This window comes from Juglans microcarpa x Juglans regia, chromosome 2D (genome assembly GCF_004785595.1).
Source record: "Juglans microcarpa x Juglans regia isolate MS1-56 chromosome 2D, Jm3101_v1.0, whole genome shotgun sequence".
NCBI lineage: Eukaryota > Viridiplantae > Streptophyta > Magnoliopsida > Fagales > Juglandaceae > Juglans > Juglans microcarpa x Juglans regia.
In genome coordinates, this window is record NC_054596.1 from 10,570,485 (window position 1) to 10,590,849 (window position 20,365).

Consider the following 20,365-nt stretch of genomic DNA (forward strand, 5'->3'; position numbering starts at 1 on the left):
TGCATCAGTTATCTTTTACAGGGAAAATAGACTAATTCTTCCAGCATTTATCTCTTCTTTAGATGAAGTAAGACTCGTAAGACTCTATCTCATGCTGAATACGAATAAAAAGTTTACGGCCCATACAAAATATCATTCAAAATAGATTCAACTAATATATTTGTGATTATGCTAAATACTCACGAAATAACCATTCATGCCATTCTAAATAATCACGCCTAATATATTTACAACATTGATGAGTACGACCACGATGAGATGTTGATCCTCCATCTTTATTAAGAACTATCTCCAACTCATCTTTAGAGTCTAAGTGAAGCAGAAATTTGTGAAAAAAGGAACGAGTCATTTATACTAGAATGATACTATAATGAGAATGAGACATCAAAAGCGTGTGGAGAATGAGACCGCTCTTAATCTGGAACAAAACTTAGGTTGTTCTAGATGTCTATGAAAGAGCAAGTGCTCTTATTTATACATCAAAATATTACCGGTTAAAAATATGTCTGTTAGGAAAATGACAACAAATAATATTGTTAGACAAATGAAAAAGATGGGGTTTCTGAAATTTTGTAATGTTTGTAATTTTGTTTATTAATAAAAGAAATAGGTTATTGGACTCATGTCAGAGTGGGGTGGTTGGATACCCCAACTCTTTTGGAGGTGGGGGATGATTTTTTACCTCTATTTTTTATAGAGAGATACTCTCTTATGAGAGTTTATAGAAGTTAAGACAATGTCCGTCGCAAAGAAATTTGTGTGCGGGGAGGCGTACAACAAATGTGTAGCTTGGCTTATATTCGGAGTTTTTCTCTGTATTTGACTAGTCACTGTTATAACTTCCTTCTTGGATGAAATGAAGTCTATTTCTTATAAAGAAAAAAAGAAAAAAAAAAAGACAAATAACAAAAATCACTACCCTTTAAAATTTAACCGTTACAAAATAATACCATTGGAAAATGTAAATTTTGAGAAAAATTTATATTATTCTTAAAAATGTAATAATTTTGAAATTTTGATAGTACTAGCAAAAAAATAATTTCCGACAATGTGTTAAAAATATTCTCTAGGGAGTAATAGTTGAAAACAGATCAAAGAAAAAAATAAAAGAGTGAGTAGTTAAGATTGTAAAAGGAAGTGAGGAAAACATAATAAAAAGAGAATAGAAAAATATTATTTTAATAGAAAAGAGAGAAAATATGAAGTAGAATGTAGAAAATTTTTTAGAGATGGGTAAAATTTAGAAGAAAGTTAATTTTTGACTAAAATTTATAGAAAATTTTAAAGAGCCAGATGTCGATGCTTTAAGCCTCTAAGCACATTGAGCGGTTCTACAGGTTTACCTCGTTTTCTTCAAATCTCAAAAATATAAATTAAAAAAATCACAATTATATTGAAAACATAAAAATAATATCAAATACAAATTTCAAATGCACAAATCTTACGTAAGTATTATTAGTTGAGTTTGCACATTCATCAATATCTGATATTGGAGTTATATGTTTATTAGTAGTATAGAATATAGTGTGTGTGTGTGAAAAGCAGAAAATATATTTACAATATTAACAATATCTATATAATTTATAATAAATATAACTTTATAATTTGATGTATCGCAATAAGATACATCAATTTGTAAGTTTATTTTTATGTAATAATTTTATAGTTATAGTATTTTCTTATGGTATAATTACAAATCATATTTTCGAAGTAAGAGTTGAAAGTAAAATGCAAACTAGAACACACATAAATATATAAAAATATAGACATTCATCCAAAAGCAGTTAATTTCTTAAGACTCCACCAATGAGATTTGTTTCACCACTGAGTTTTTCTTTTCTTAAACAAACACTTTTGATTATATATATATATATATATATATATATATATAGACTAGGTAAAAGCAACGTGCAATGCACGTTTACTTAGTTTATATTTATTTATTTTTGTTAAGACTAATTTATATATAATTTTTTACTAATTTTTTATCAAAAATTTTTTATTATTAGTCTATAATCCTGAAAAAATAAAATATTTCTCTTAAAATATATTATCGATTTATTGTTGATTCTGTTCGAATACAATACCGTCCTTGAGCACAATACCAACGAAATCACAAACACAGTATTAAACACAAAAATAATAACTCAAAAAGAGAAAATTCCATGAGAAATTTGTTTTTTAGATGCTTTTTTAGATGATTTTTACACTACACTCACAATTTATGTTAAGTTGTATATATTGTATGTTTTGCTTAGTTTTTGACAAAAATCATTTCTGTCAAACTTGTCCAAAACACAGTTTGTGACAATAATTTTTCCAAAACACTCACAATTCGATAAAATAGGGAAAGAATTATATAACAAATGAAGTAACAAAAAAAAATAACAACATACAATTATAAAGATTATAAGCAGAAATATTCAGACTCAACCAAAAAAAAAAAAACTTAAGAAGTTTAATAACCATTCACCCAAAAAAAAAAAAAAAAAGGAAGAGAGGAAGCCATAAAAGACTAAATTGAAATTTTTTACTTTTGAAATATGTTATAACCCTAACTTATTTTACGTCTCTCTTTCTCTCTCGCTTAAAAGCTCTCTTTCTTTTTTCTTGTTCTTCGCAAACAACATCAGATCTATATGTTTTAGTTTAGAACAGAGAAATTCCAACACCTATTTTTTGTGTACTGACAGATCTATATTTATTCATTTAGATCTTTTAGCTGTTTATTTTTTTTCAACTAATGCGTGTTGATGGGTGTTGGTTTGTTGTTCCTTTTTTTTTTTTTCTTAGGTTGTATATATTGTATGTTTTGCTTGGTTTGTGACAAAATTCATTTCTGTCAAACTTGTCCAAAACACAGTTTGTGACAATAACTTATCCGAAACACTCACAATTCCATAAAATATGGAAAGAATTATATAACAAATGACGTTACAAAATAAATAACAACATACACTTACAAAGATTATAAGCAGAAATGTCCAGACTCAACCAAAAGATCTGAAAACAAATTAATAAGCATTGCAGTAAAAAAAGGGGAAAAAAATACAGAAAATACTATACTTCAAACATAAAATAAATGGGAAAAGAAGAAATTACAAATAAAATTAAGAAGCAAAACTTTTTTTCTCAAAAAATCACCTGTAATAAAGAACAATATGCAAAAGGAAAAGGCTAGTAATTGACTAACCCCCGTACCTTTTCCATGTGCAGCGTTTTCTGTTCTCTGAATGTGGTGCTAGACTGAAATATTGAAGAGAATGGATTGACACTGACTTAATGACAATTTTTCATTATCCTGCCAAGTGCATGAATCTGCCTTAATCGAAGAATATGCAAAGTTTTTTTTGTTTTAATTTCTAATTTTTTTAATGTTCATAAATAAATAAATTATTTGTTCTGTTAGTGTAAATCTCTATTTTTCTTTCATTCCTGATGATAGTTGATGCGTATCTCGAGCATGAGTATTTTTTTTTTTCTTTTACATACGCATGAATCAGCCTGAATAGAATAAATATGAAGAGTTTTTTGTTTTTTTTTTTTCTATTTTTTTTTTAACTGAGATTGCTTTTATAATGAGATTGCTTTTATGATGGCTGACAAATGGTAATTTTATAGATAACGGACAAATTGACAAACTTCGTTAACTTTAATGGAAAATAACAAAAAAATGGTAAACCAACAATTTTTGTTAGATAGGCACTTTATATATATAAAGATATATAATAATTTCAATTATTTTGTAAAAAAAATCTAAATAGGGGGGGAGGGGCCCTTGGGCCAGAGTTCCAAGTAACCCACCTATACACGCATCAGTCCTACATCTCTTTAGAACTAATGGGCCGGCGCTTTAGATATAAACAAACATACAATGGTGACCGACCCGGCTGTGACTACTGTGAGCGTACTAAAAGTTTGATATATTTTGAAACCAATAATTTTTTTAGATGAAAATATAAGAGAATTATATTTTTGTATAATTTTATAATTTAACGTATCACATCACATCACGTCAGTTTGTAAATATATTTTTATATATTAATCTCTAAAGTATTTTTATTATAGATGGGAGATAAGTATACCTTAGTACATCCTTCAGGAAGATAAAAGGACAGCTTCCTGCTAACTCTTCTTTGAATGTGGTGCTTGCGTTATTCGTACAACTCGTAAATACCGGATAGTTGACCCGAACTTGGTTATTATTTAATTAATAGAATCTCCAGCACCTCCTGGTTGAACTGCCTTATGGCAGGTATTTTGGATTTACCGTTGAAAGTGTCAGTTTCATTACATACGATTTCAAACCATTTGGAAATATAGCAACCATCACCTATTCCAAATGGATTCGGAATGCTAACATTATCCCACATTCTTCTGGACATGATGGACTTTTTGTTATATTTGCTGCTTGCGCAAATGCATAGACTGAGCATGATAAGAGAATTATCTGAAACCCCAATCGCAGTAGTATTGCTGCCATCTCTCTCTCTCTCTGTGGTGATGATGATTGACGAAGAAGAACAGGAGTGCGGTGAATTAGCAGCTAATTACAAAGCCACCATGCAAGCCCCCCCTGTTTTTATAATGATGAGATCCACATCCTTGAGATATTTCTATGGAATTTGCCTAAAACAAGATAGTTAGTATCCAAGAAAGAGCAACCTGCAATTATTGAGCTGTGGAAATTTTCAACTTGTCCGGCCACTACTCTTTTATTGTGAAATTTTAAATAAACAAATGCACGAATCTTACCAGACTATAGCTTTCTTCTTTTTCTTTCTCTTTCTCTATACCAGACTATAGCTTCTTTTCTTTTCTTTTTTTCTTTTTTATTTTTATTTTTTTATTTTTATTTATTTTTATTTTTTATTTATCTATCTATCTCAGATTCTCACGTTAGCTTTTCATCACGTGTCCAATGTTTCAATGTGCAGCACTTATCTTCTATCATGACTTTTCCGAGTCGTTTGCACGCCCAGCCTTCTGGTTTGTTGTTTTATTTTTTTTCATTATCTACTCTCTTAAACTCTATATTTCTTTGCTACTTTTATTTTCAATAAACGTATATCTTCTGGCACACCTTATCATAGTAGCCTTCCAATTCTTGCCCACTTTAATTCTTTCATTCAGATAAAATTTAAAGTTAAGTGAAAAAAATAATTATTTCAAGACTAATAAAAAATATAAGTAATTGTGATAATCATTTATTTAAAATAGTAAAATTATGTACAAATTTGTAAGAGCATTCACGTTGGCTTAGCTAAACGTAAGTACAAATTAAAATCTGGTTACTAATCTCTTAAAATGGTCTACATTGGAAGAGGCAAAAGGTAAATATTGTAATTGCCAGCTAAAGCAACTCTCTATATTTGTATGGTTACTATTCACTCTCAATTGAATAATTTATATTAATTTATTTCTCATTTTGTTGTTACATAATATATAGTTGCACCACTAATTATTATTTATATACATATATAGGTGCTTAAGTTCATATAATTTAAAATGTATTTGAGTTGCAAATTACGAGAAAAATAAATTAGATAAAAAAAATTATAAAAATATTCAATTAGTAATATTTTATTATTATTTTAGTTAATAGATGGATAATTCAATATGAGAATATCTCTTAAATGGAATAGGTAAAAGTCAAAACATGTAATTTTTGCTTTACCTTCGATTAAGCCAATGAAAATGCTTTAAATAAGCTTTGATAATGCATGCCTAGGGTTGTGTCATATTTTTTAATCATCAAGGATATGGAATCTTCTTTGTCTCTCTTTCTCACTTAAATAAACTTACTGTGACATATGGTATGAAATGATGTGAACTATCTTTGGAGTTTTTTAATTCGCATGGAAAAATGATTTTTGCAATCATAGAATACGTAAGTGTCATACATTCATTTTAAAAAAAGTGAATAAATATACGATTCACATAAAAAATTAATTTTTTAATAATAGACTCTACTCTTTTTCAAAAAGAGTACATGGCACTTATATAATTCATGATTGTATCTAGCATTACTTATTGTCACGATGCATATTGATGGAGAGGGGCAAGCCCTTGTAGCTATCTTTTTCCACCCCATTTTGTCCAATGGTCTTTCTTTAATAGTTGAAGACAGTTCATAGTTTATACTTCCAATAATATTACATACACCATACACCTTAGAGGATGTTCGGATATCAAGATAAAATGATAATTTTGTAAATGATAATAAGATAGTTTGTGAATAGTAGTAAGCTAGTTTAAGTTAAGTATTTATTAGATTTTGGAAAAAAAGAAATAAAAAGTTGAATAAAAAATATTATAAAGTTAAAATAATGTTAAAATTCTCTAATTTTTTAATATAATTTTTCTTTTGTAATTTGAAAAGTTGAATTATTTTTGTTTAAAAATTTAGAAAAATTATAATGATTAGTTTGAAAAAGTTATAATAATTAGTTTGAAAGTATTCGTATTTAAATAATTTTTGAGAAAAAAATGAGATGAAATAAAATAAGATAAGATGAAATGAAATGTAATCATGATCATATATAAATTATTTCCAAACCTCCACTTACACCAAGTGAATACAAGTTCCTCCCCTCTTCTTTGTTCTTCTCTTTTTGTCACTGATCCTAGAATTCAACATACGCAAGTGGGCAGTTTTCTTTCTTCCCACGCTCGCCGTCACAAGTCCGCAGAGTCTCTTCAAATATGTTTGTTCACACTGAAGAAATTATCTAAGCCTTTGGCCTGAAAGTCCAAACACGGCGGCCGACTAGCGCTGCCCAACAAATAAATGCAAATAATCAGAGACAGGCCCCATATATATATATATATATATATATATATATAGATACCTTAATTCTTTGACCTAGAAAAAAATTTACTTTTAATTTATATATAATACTGCTTTGAGAAAGAGAGGATGATGGAGAAACGTACGAGAACGACGACGAAGACTTCAGCAGTTCTGACGAATCTGCTTAGGCCTCGTTTACTTTTACATCTTAAGATGAGATGAAGTCAAATAAGATAAAATGAATTGAGATAAAGTTTGAAATATTATTAGAATATATTTTTTTAATATTATTTTTATTTTAAGATTTGAAAAAGTTGAATTGTTTATTTTATTTTATGTAAAAATTTGATAAAATTGTAATAATTAGATAAAATGAGATAAAATTATTTTAATACTATCCAAACGGAGCCTAAAGGTGATTTGAACTTGGTTGAAAATCCTCAATATTTATTCCTATTATACAGTGACGACGCGGTGGAGGCGGGGGTCTATTCATTGGCCCCCAAGGCTTTGGGAAAAAAGTTTTATAACTATATTTATATATATATATATATATTAAGAAATTAAATTAAAATGTAATATTTATATTTATGGGTGACAATATATGAAATGAGTATGAACTCATATGAACACGACACGAAATTAGCAAGCTTGAGTTTGGTTAAATAGGATCGGGTCAAAATGAAATGACCTGCTATGACACGATTAATTAACAGATCAATAACGAGTCAACTAACAATAATTCATTTAAATTTTATTTCAAAATTACAATGTTTGATACTGTAATATTGTTATATATTCTTTCCATTGTAACATTAATATTATTACAATATGCTTATGTTTATTAATCGATAAGGAAATAAAAGTACAACGAAGTGAATTTAATCACATGCAATACAAGATTTACAAGGTTCGATAACGTGTTTACGCCTAAAGAACTGTAAAGAATTTTATTTTAAACGATAGGCAAATTAAATACAGTGCAGCTAGCAACCGTACAAGAGTTTAATACAATATATAGTATTCAATGTTAATTAGTGGGTTGAGTTGGATCAACAGCCAAAACGGGTTAGAAAATTTGTCTCATTGAAAATTCACAAAATACTACAAAGAATTCTTATAGAGTAAAGTAATCCCTCGGGCCGCCGCAAACAGAACCAGATTTCATGCAAAGAAGTCCAACAACTTTGAGGAAACAAAATACATACGTAAACACACGCAACCAACAGCTAGCTACGCAAAGTCACGCCTCAAGGTCCCATGGAAAAACCTTACGTAGGACATCTGGCACAACTCTAGTACTACACAACCAAGACTCCTTATATATAAACTGGTCGGAATCTAATAATTTGAAGAACTGGCCCGCACCCACTTCAACACTACATATATATATAGTGTTAGGCTTCAAATTTGTTAATATTCAAACTAACGTACGAACGTTATACCCGTTATGTTCAAACATTGGTCCGTTAACATTCGAATGGAAATTCAAACATTTATTATAGTTAACGTTCGGACGTATAAATATTCTAACGTAAATATGATATGTTCGAACTATAATCAAAGAACGTCAACTTCTATCATTCGAACGCCAATTGGTTGGGTTGATATTCAAACGTTCGATTGGACATCTGAACGTTACTTTTTGTGACAGATATCAACTGTCACAAAAAAGAGAACGTTCGAACGTTACACCAAACAAAACACCTCCAACCGTCACTAAAAATATTTTTAATGACGGTTTAACAGTAAACAATCATCAATTGTTTTTTGTGATGCACATTAGGTGAGGGTCGTGGTGATGGTTTCAAACCGTCATCAAATGTCTTTAGTGACGTCTTGATTATTTTTTGTAACGGTTTCATCTGTCACAAAAGACAAATTGTGTTGTAGTGTATATAGTGTTAGGTTTTGGAATTAAGGGCAGTTAATTGACCTCTCCTCCAACATTGAAATGGATTTCATAGTCAAAAACTCGGCCTTAGGGAAGTTGTATTGACTTACAACATTCACATTTCCTTTCTCTACTGAGCCTGCTAGCTACTTGAAGGGTGAGTACTTCCTTCAGGTGCGCTACTAGCTACTCAAAATAGTGGTTAATTTGGAGGCCGGCTAGCTTGATAATGCGGAGAGCATGAGTTTACTTGATGATAAATAGGTTATATTCCCTTTATTTTTGAAATTCAACCAAACAAAATATCTTAGATCTCTTGATTTAAAATCTAAGCTTAAATATAAATTCTTTAAATATTATCTAAACACAAGTACTTAAAGAAATTATATTTGAAAACGTGGGACAAACGTATGTACGATTATTGACTCCGCACTAAACACGCATTTACGTAATTATTTTCAGGCATACATGATCTTTGTCATGATTAGATAAATTAAGACGTGATGAAAGCTTTAAGTGAGCTCATGTGAAAGAGGCACCGATTTTTTTCTTTTGCTAGCTGATTCCAATGCCGTAGGGGATATCAACAGGCCGCCGAATTTGTAAGAGATCAGCTGCAGATCATTTAGATAAAGAGGAAGACACATTTCTAAACTTGAGGACTGGTTTGATCCATATTCCTTACAAAGAAAGATGTGACGTGATCATAACACGAAAATGAAGCTTTTTGCTATCATATACTACCAATAAGACATTAAATTGTGTGAATTCAAGTTCGAAAATGATTCATAAAATATTTTGTACATATAATGAAAACAGTGCACATGCCTATCCACCTTTTTTTTATACAATGGCAGTGGGGGGTTCGAACCCAAGTTTTCCATTTGGAGAACCGGGCCATATATCTTCAAGCCATCAGACTCTTGGCCTATCCAGTATCCACCCTAATGGTTGGGAGTACAAAGATGAGCCTACATCAATATCTGTACCTTTCATTTTTAGGTAGAGATTAATAGCATCGCATTTGCCATACATTTGATCAATTCTGACAATTTCCGCCTCTTCATAATTTTGAACACGAATGAAGTCTTTTCGCAACATTTGAACTAGCTCCAACTCCATTGCCACTTCTTTCATCGACGGTCTATTCTTTCCCTTCATGGACAAGCACCTTTTTACAAGGTTTGCTACCACAATGATCTCTTCTTTCTTAGCCTCCTTCAAGATTTGATTATCAAGGATACCAAATAAATTATTCTCTTCCATTGAAGTGATAAAATATATGGCTAAACCTTTGGTTTTTGATGTCCTTGTTGAAGAGATAGGCTTTTCCCTTGTTAAGAGCTTAGCAAGAACAACACCAAAACTATAAACATCACTTTTTTCTGTAAATTGACCCGATCCATAATATTCAGGGTCTATGTATCCAAAAGTTCCTTGCACTTGAGTGCTTAAGTGAGTTTGATCGATAGCAACAGATCTTGAAATTCCAAAGTCTGCTACTTTTGCTTTGAGCTTTTCATCTAAAAGTATGTTTACAGATTTAATGTCTCGATGATAAATAGGTGATGAAGCTGTTGAGTGCAAGTAAAAAAGAGCTCCTGCAACTTCTGTGGCAATTCTTAAACGCATATCCCATGTTAGTGGAAACTCTTCATTTTGATCGTCATTGAGATATTGGGAAAGAGTTCCATTAGGAATAAATTCATAAACTAGCAATGGAACTTCTGTCTCCAAACAGCATCCGAGTAGTTTAACCACATTCCAATGATTAATTCGCGAAAGAATGGCAACTTCATTAATGAATTCTTGGAGTTTTTCGTCATCCATCACCTTGGATTTTTTTATTGCAACAATTCTTCCATTCGCCAACATGCCTTTATAGACGGTGCCTTGTCCTCCTTGTCCAATTATCCTATTTCCACTAAAATAGTTAGTTGCTAGCTCCAACTCTTTCGAATTAAACAATTTAATATTTTCAACATGTGCTTCCCTTGTAGATAATTGCTGCAGTAACAATAGTCCACCATTTCGTTGGAAGAACTTCTCCTTTTGTTTCAACCTCCTCCTTTTCTGAACCACTTTGTATGACCACCATCCACCAATAACCAGAAATAATGCTCCAAGGATTGTGCTAATACCTTCTCAACTCAATAGAATAGGAAAAGATTACTCCTTCAAATAGTGAAGATATAATAATAGTTTTGAATGAAGATGTTGACTTAAATTAGAAAGACATCTTCTCAAATATTAGAAAGCTTGACAAACTATCATATGTGAAAGACAATATCATGTTAATAGAAATATAGAAATTGACCAGAATCACTGCAAAATAGAGGAATTCTAACAAACACTACAAGAAAAACGGATATTTGTGACTTTTTTTGCAAAGAAAATGATTATTTGCGATGAAAACAAACTCATTTTAATTGGAAATAATCATTTCGCTAGAAATAACTAGTCACAAATAAGCAGTTTTCTTGTAGTGAAATCACTATTTATAATTGAGAAAAAACATAAAACAAAAAGAAAACATACGTATTAATGCTTGTAATTAGTTGAAGCATCTCTTTATAAGATGGCCAGTAGCAAATAAATATCCTTTAGAATTAAAGCCAGTCTCTTTTTAATTTCAACAGCTATAAATGATGCGGAGCCTATTTTTTATGTCAATCGATATCCCCAATTCGAATAGCTAGCTAGAGTTCAAATACTGAGATCACGGATTGTTTGTCTCAAACCCTAAAAATGTGTATTTTCTCTTATAGAAATTAATCACAAGACAAGATAATAAAAGTAAATCCTCATTGACCTTTACGTATAATATAAAACTAAAATCAGACCACCTCAATTTTCCCTATGATCATTTCTTATTTCTAATCTTCTTCCTATATATATCTTTTCTCTTGATCAATATAATTTCATTTTGTATTGTTTTATCATTCAAGAACGTACTGACGTCCATGATTGATCAAGAACATCATTAAATTAGAAAATGAGCTAAAATAATATAACTAATTATAATTTTGGAGCATTATTAATATATAAGTTCCATTTCCAAGAATATTCATTGTAGCTAGCTAGATTGACTGAAAAAGAAGCCATACCTATAATTATCAACATCCTGGTGTCCGTACAACGGTGACCCCCATCAGTATTTTCACAGCGTGAGTTCGAACACTGATTGAGCTCCGGATGTGCACATTCGTCAATATCTGACATTACAAAGACAAACAGATGCAGTGGGATTGTTGGAATATAGTATATATTTATATATATATATATATATATTATATATATAAATATATACATATATGAGGAAAACTCGGAGACATTATGTAAACGTTATATATCTGAGATGCATCTCTTATTTTAAGAGACATAATGTTGCCTGCCCGTTCACAATAATGTTTCTATCGCATGATGATACACCAGATGTTGCATCTATAATGGAAGGATACCATGCAGTACTATATATTATAAATAGAGATAGAATGGTCTCTAGCTTAACATGATTTGTCTGTGTAGTGTAGGCTTATAGATCAGATCATGGAGAGACTAAAAGATTTCTTTCAAAATCAGGTTGAGTTTCTCTACTCATGAATGACTTACAGTACTTATATATATAACGTCTTAAGACAAAATCGTTGAAGGTACTCTTGTTTGTCACTTTTTTACCAAGGGTTTGTATGCGGTTTGTCTATTTGAAGTTTATATGGGAATCACCATGACTAAAGTTTACTGACATAGAGAAAAATAGTCATATGAGAATCTATGGGACTCCTTAATTCATATAATGATTATTTCTTTCTAGTTGGTGATGTATAGATATAAAGCTAGCTATATATACTTTCTAGTTTCTGCACATAATTGATTGACTTGTCCAATATTTTGAGATATAAACACATATAGTTAGACCTGAACGACTAATTGATCGATCATTGATTATAAAGATTTGATTGATCATAAAATACTCACTTATAGAAGTATCATGCAATGTGATGCATGTAACGAAATGCATGTTATATAAAAAAGATTACCTCCGTGTATGATTCTAATTTGGCGATGAAAACTAATTGATTTTGTCAGAATGACTATTTGAGGCGAAATAAGGTTTTTTCCACAAAATCTAATTCTTTTCACAACATTTTAATTGCCTCTAGAAGCCGCATCTCATCATGTAGTGACGATATATGGTTGTATCACTTGATGATAGACCAATTAATATTAATGCATGATTGATCCCTTAATAAAAGGGTGTCAACACTATTTGAAATAGAGATATTGGAAGGATCTCTGAGTCTAAAATGATTTTAGCTTGTGTCCTCTATTTGTGAGGGTTTATGGAGCAAATGGATAAGTACTTAAAAGATTCTTTAAAAATCCATGCAAGTTTTTCTACTTGGTGATTACAGTTACAAAGACAAATTATATATAGTGATTATATAATATGGTTGTATGCGCATGAAGATTATGTTATGCTAAACTTTGTATATTATTAAAGCGATTTTATTAATTATTACTTGGATCTAGCTAGAATTAATATATATATATATAGTCGTACTAAACATAGTTTAGCATAACAATGTTCATGTTTATTAGGGAAAAATATATTTATTTTTCTGTATGATTCTTTACCCAAATTCTAAGTAGATTTCTAAGGAAATAAACACTATATGGATCTTATAACATTTAATGTACCGTATGAATTATGCACGGTTGTACAATATAACTTTGTTTTTTCTATAATATGATTATATAAATATGCTATAAATAGTTATAGAGAAGTTTCATAATTATAACTATTAAAATTTAACATTTGGAAGTAATCAGAGTGGAAGTTTTTTTGAGTTACGACGTTCAAACTTTGACTTCGACTCTTATATAATAAAAATCACAAACCCAATTCTAAATTGTGTTTGGCATAAGTATTTTAGGATGATTTATCCATCATGTTTGTTTGATAATTTGATAGCTAGCTATTTCTTTCTCACAATTAATTAACTAAGAAATCACTTCTAGGATAAAAAGAAAGCTTGTGTGCTTCGTATGATCATGCACTTAATTATGACATTTAGGTTCTTTAGTTAATAAAATCTAGAAATTATAAAATGGTCAATTAATGTGTTGATTTGATTTTTGTAATTTTGAACTTACATGTAATGGCTAGTCAGATCACATAATTTAAGTTCTTATTATATGAGGCTGATCATGTACACTTTCTGTTCACTTAATCTTAAAAGAGATTATATATCAACGACAGATCAAGGATCAGAAGACCAGTACCCTTTTCTGTAAGTATGTCATGGGAATTGATGATATATATAGATATATATATATATATATATATATATATATATATATTCCAATTAACAAGATAATTATATCGATCCAATTTTATCAATTACTTTTACTTACAATGGAGCAAAAAAAAAAAAAAAAAGATCCGTAATTCCTTATAAAATTCAGAACGTGATAAAGTTTTAAATACCGATCGAGACTTGGGTTGAAAAAAAAGATGAGACTCAAATTAACACAATTTTGAAATTAAATTCCCGCATAAAAGATCTACCAGATCGATTGAGGTTTTATCATATCATCAATAAGACATCCTAGCAAGGTCTGCAACTAACGACGGCCTGAACCAATTATAATATGTGTTGTGTTCCAAACTTACATTCACGGAATTATCTTCAAGAAAGAAGAATTAAATGCATCATGGGATAAAGAGGTATAAATACCTTGACATCCTTGAGGAAGATAGGGATTTCCTTTGTAGCCATGAGCACATGCACATGTATGAGTGGATATTGTGAAGTTGTGATTACCCAACAAAGTAGGATCATGTCGATGACAGTGATACTGCTTGCTGCTGGTTGGACCATGCAATTTCGAAGAGTATGAAGTTGGATCAATTCCCCATTTCAATACCACTGGAACTGATATATTAGGGTTTGGCACTGTGAAATATTTCTGGAACCAATCTTTGTCAACCAAGAATGCATAATTGCATTCTCCATTAACATTAGCAATATTGTGGGAAACTTTGGGCTCTATAGTTGTGACGAATGCATTCAGATCGTAAGGAATTTCAGTTTGGCAGCAATTGAAGGTGCCATTGCTACGATTTCCAAGTATGAATCTACCTCTGTTACAAGGAGACTTGCACCCACCAAATCTAATGCGCCCATCTAGCGACCACATCGACGCAGAGTTGTTGCAACCCATGGCAACGAACATGTTGTTGCTCTCCGAGAAGGCGAAAGGACTATTTTCAAACTCCTTATTGTACTGGTTCACTGTTGTAGTACTACAACTCGCAGTAATTCGATGGCTGACGCGAACGGTGCTCTCTAGTATTGAAATCGCCAGTACCTCCTGGTTGAACCTCTTCAAGAAAGGTTTGGGAGTGCCCAGGGTACTGTCCTTTTTACAAATTATTTCAAACCAATCGTCAACGTAGCAATGATCAGCTCCCATTCCAAAAGGGTATGGAATGCGAATACTCCCACAATGATCATTACACGAAGATTGTTTTGCTAATAATTTCGCTGCTGCTTGATCTGCAAATGAATTAATTGACAACAACGACAAAATGGTCCAAAGCACCAATCTCCCCACCATCTCTCTCTCTCTCTCTCTCTAGATCTTGATGATGATGACGATGGGAGTACAGAGTTGAAGCAGCTACCAAAGCCCAAGGCCCAGGTTTTATAATCATGAGATTAATCCCGCGTCTTCCAAGACCAATTAAAGTCGTTGCTAGTTTTGGAATTTTCTTCGGACTATTGCTCTCTTTCTTTCACTTCTTTCCGCCCTAAATGTGTTTCGGTGACAATTAGCATGTGTACGTATGCGTCAAGAACAAGAAGGCACAATGCATGCATCGATCTAATTTTATGATCGAAAAGTTCATTGCGACATTTGAATGCATTTATATATAGAAGTAAAATTGGATTTTAGATTCACAGCTTTCATTCCCACCCATCACACATACACACATATAATATATATATATATATATATATGCACAAACATTTCGTAGCATTTATTTTACTGGCTAATTTTATATGTCGGCATGATCATAAAAAACTCCAGGTTTGATAGATAATGTGCGTGCAAAATTTTCGTCTCAATCCGACGGTAAAAAAACATGAACAACGTACGTAATTAATTAAGAAAATGACATATGATCCTTCCTACGACGATTCTGTGTTGTGGAACAGGATTGACATCCCCGGCCCATGACTAGTACGTCAATTTTATAAATAATTGTTTGTTATTAATTCCGTTGACCACTTATTTATCTTATTCTTTATCTCATCATATCCCATTAAACCACTTGTTTTGGAGATCAAAACCACAGGCGAATTAGTGCGAGTGGCCTTTTTCTGGGGTCCATTGAATCTCATCAATTCTCACCGCCCCTTGTGGATCAAATCGAGTTTAAAACGTCGAGCAAGTCGCCACGCGACATTGTTGGTCAAAATTCTTGTCGAAAACAGTTTTCTTTTCCCATGACTAAAGCAAAAAGAACTAATAATTTGTTGTCCAATTGGATTTATTATTTATATTCATCCAAAATTATTAACTTAATAATAGGATAAACTCTATCATTTTATTCACCTAATCTTATTCAAACTTATCAACTTAATCACCTAATCCTAACTAAACTTTTACATCTACACAGATGATTTTGTTTACTTTGTAATTCGAACGTTTCATTGCCCATTAGTTTTTTTTTTCTTCTTTCATGGGTTTTTTTCTCTTAGTATGAAACTAATAGCTAGCTCATAGCAATAATTGACCTCAATATTTTTTTTCCATATACAGAAGTGTGAGGAGAAAATTAAGTCATTGTAAAAGGCGCGCATAGATATTTACGTACGAGAGTTGTTAGAGATACAAAGGGATCCCCCAAACTGATGTGTGTGATACTTTGCTACGTCAACAAATTATTATTTTTTTCATTAATTTGTTGCATTCCCACAGTTGGAGCAAGCCTTCTCCACCCCCAACTTGCGTTCCCTTACATTCCAATCGGAGCCACCGTGAGTTTGTGGGCGACGTAGTTACTGCCACCATTCCCATCCCTCAACGCTAGCCCCACGCCTTGCTCTTCCTTGCCCGCAAACTCCTTATGTAGAAGTTGTCCTCGTCCCCAACTTGCACCCCTGCATTCCCATCCGTCGAAGCCAGTGTAAGTTTGTGGTTGACATCATCGTCGTCGTTCCCATCCCTACATCGTCACCGCCATTACCATTCCTCATCGCCAACCCCACAACTTGGTCCATCCAAAAAAAATCCATAAATCCAAACCAAACCAACTCAGTTCATCCAAAAAAAATAGAAAACATAAGTTCTAGAACAATCCACACAAAATAAATCCACAACAAGATCGAAAGTGGAGAGACAGAGAGAGAGAGAGAGACAGAAAGAGTGAGAGTGAGAGAGATACTTGGTAGTGCAGCGACGTGGACGTCACTAGGCTGCACAGAGGGAGGTCTGGGGGCTTGGGTCGCAGGGGTTTGGGAAAGGGAGGGGGGAGGGGGAGGAGGAAAGGGAAAAAAAAAACCCTCAGCTTAAACGGACGTGGCCTAGTAATACTATTGTGCCATGTCAATTTGTGGAATCTCTTTGTGGAATCTATTTGTGTTTCTAATAGTTTTCTTTATGTACATGTCGTCTAATTTTCATGTATTCAAAACTACGGAACTTAGATCTTAACGACGACAAAGATGATTATAAGGATAAGGATGATGGTGCATGGTGTGGTATATGTTAATGTAAAAATTATTTGTAGACATATTTTAAGGGAATATTTCAAGTGACCTAAACAACTCCAACTATTTGCAACTTGCAGGGTTGAGACAGATCAGGCCACATAAGTTTTTAGGCCAATTGCAATCCTTAAGAAAAAACTCATTATATATCATTAGGTATTGATGAGCATTCAAGCCTAATTGTTCTCCTCTATACACATGAGAACATCACCAAGTTGGTCTTTCTGTATTGGAGGTCCCTAAGTTCATTGGTGATTTCACTGGTGGTGCATGCTACTGGAGTTCCATTAGAACATATGAGAATTGTTCGTGATAAAAGCTATAAAAGAATTCAAGAGTCTTGGGACTATTGAAGGTTGAGATCAATCGAATAGGTCACTCACCGAGATTACAATCCAATATTTAAGTTTAAACTTTAAGCAAAGGCTATGTAAGAGCTTAAGATATTCATTATATTTAATATCTATTTGGATGCTAAGAGTATTTTAGATAATTTGAACTTATCTGTGAATAGTAGTGAATTAAGATTTTTTAGTGGGTTTGTGAGTCCTATTGATATGTGTTTCGATATATGAAATAAGTTGAGATATATTTAACTTTTTCTGAAAAGTTGAGAAAGTAGTGGGGTACACTCTCTCACCCCCCCCGCTAAAAAAAAGTTTTAAGAAATAATATTATGTACTGTAGAATTATAAGTCTACACTCAAATATCCTTAAAATATTTGTGATTGCCCCTCAACACTCAAACACCCAGCCGAAAGTATTTCTAAAAGTCTAAATCTATTATTTCTATTCCCACATTGGCACAACATCTCCACTGCCCTATGATAGAAAATGACAATGCAATTAGAGTTTCTTTTCCTTTTGACCAACTAAATAACAAAACAACTCTCTCTTATATATCTTCCACTTTTTTTTCTTCTTCCTCTTTTTTTTTTTTTTTTTTTTTTTTTGTACTTCACGGCATGGATACTACTCCGAAATTGGAAGATTGTAGAATCGTTGGCTTGCTGGCAACCATGGTAGAAAAAATGGAATCGGGTGGAGCTCAAGTGAGAGGTTCAGAGGGACGGCTTCAATAATTTAGTTTGTCCTTAGCTAACTATTTTTATATGGTTAATGTTAAATGTAGGTGGCGGTCAATTGTATCGATTACTGTTCACCTTTACATATGACACACTTTACCAATCGCGCTCCAACACACCAAATTCTAGTTCCACTCCTGATTGGTTTGTTGTTGTAGTGATGGAGTAATTATTTTATTTATATGTTTTACAAATAAAGTCCCATCAATGAAAAGTACTGCTAAGTTAAGATAAAAAGAAAAATGACGTTATTTCATATGAAATAAGTTATATGTGTTTGGATGGAGAGTATATCCATCCGTACGAGTTTCACCGTCTAAACACAACCTTAAAGATTATAGCTTGTTGAGCACTGGAAATAGTTTCGTTTCAAGAGTTCTTCAAAAGTTTTTTCATCTTGACCAAAAGTCTTGTGCTCATTGGATTTTTTTTTTTTTCTCTCTTTTTTTGAGGTTTTGGTCTCATGATATCTGTGACTAAGTTGGCCCGTTGCATACTTTAAATCTAGTCGTGTTTATTCAAACACCTATAAACTCATGATGTCTTTAGATCTTTGCTATCCATATTTCCTGAATATATGCACCCGTAACTGACACAAAACGCATGACACCATGTTAACTAGCAACTCAAAAGTGTAATTAGCCAAGTTTAGTGTCAGTTATGGGTGCATAAAAAACAAATCTATTTGCAAATTAACGTCTTTATTGATACACTAAACACACTGTTAATGCATGTTAGAAGCATGTCTCATTAATTTATCTAATTTTTTTTAGCTTATTTTATAAACTCACTAGACTTGTAAATCATGAATTAAAGTAACTTGTATATTTATCATGTAAGTTGATGCGAGTAGGAATTAATTAAGCTAGCTTCCACATGATGATCAACATGAATATATATACTTAGTATGTGATCAATAACTAAAATGCCTTGCAAATAAATTTATTCGGTGGATTGATAATCTATATAATTCAAATACAAAATTTTCAAACTAACAAATTTTTCAAACTTTTAAATAAAAAATAAAAAAGCAATTCCAACTTTTTCAAATCTCCAAACAAAAATATTAATATTATAAAATTATATTCTTACAATATTTTAACTTTATACTACTTTTTATTAAAAATTTTTTCTCTTTTCCCAAAATCCAAAAAATACTCAATTCAAATTATCTCACTACTATTCACAAACATTTATCTTACTACTATTTACATAATTCTCATCTCTTCTCAGTCCATAAATAATAAAGGCATGGCAATGAATTAGTCATAGTCAAGGATTTTGGATCTTGGTTAGGTGTTTACTTTTGCTATTCTATTGCTTTAGTAAAAAAAAAGTTTACATATTACACATTTTTTAATACATTCGAATTTGTCTTAGTGTGGAGACACAGCCAGCCGTATTTTCATTTCTTTCAGTTTTGGAAGCCACAGTCACCGGCCAGGAGTTTGGCGTACGTGGAACATATATATGGGACAGAAAACTCTTGAATACCTTTGATCATCTACGTTCTTGTTGTGGTATTGGGCGCCTTGACATGTTATTGGACTTCTCGTCTCTTTTTTGGGAACATTCAGCGTTATTTCTATATACGTACGTAACAACGTAAGCCGATCCCATCGATTTATATATATATATATATAAAAGGTTTTTAACGCTTTTAAAAATTAAAGGGTGAGAAATATTAGTGTTTCAAATCTTATATCAACAAGAGGAATCAACGACAATATTTTGGATGTCGAAGCTAGCTGAACCTTTACGTTCTTCTTCTGTTCTAAATTTTCCAAATATATAGTTTGATCGTGATTTT

At 31.7% G+C, this 20,365-nt stretch overlaps 1 protein-coding gene across 1 annotated transcript; it reads right to left on the bottom strand.

Moving 5' to 3' along the window:
* Nucleotides 1–9,457: 9,457 nt before the first annotated feature.
* LOC121249247 (putative wall-associated receptor kinase-like 13) lies at nt 9,458–15,167 on the bottom strand. The gene is made up of 3 exons (XM_041147961.1): nt 14,429–15,167; nt 11,795–11,902; nt 9,458–10,828 (listed from the first exon to the last, which is right to left on the bottom strand). The coding sequence occupies exons 1-3, from the start codon at nt 15,165–15,167 to the stop codon at nt 9,603–9,605; spliced, it is 2,073 nt and encodes a 690-aa protein (XP_041003895.1). The 3' UTR covers nt 9,458–9,602.
* Between the last annotated feature and the right edge of the window lie 5,198 nt (nt 15,168–20,365).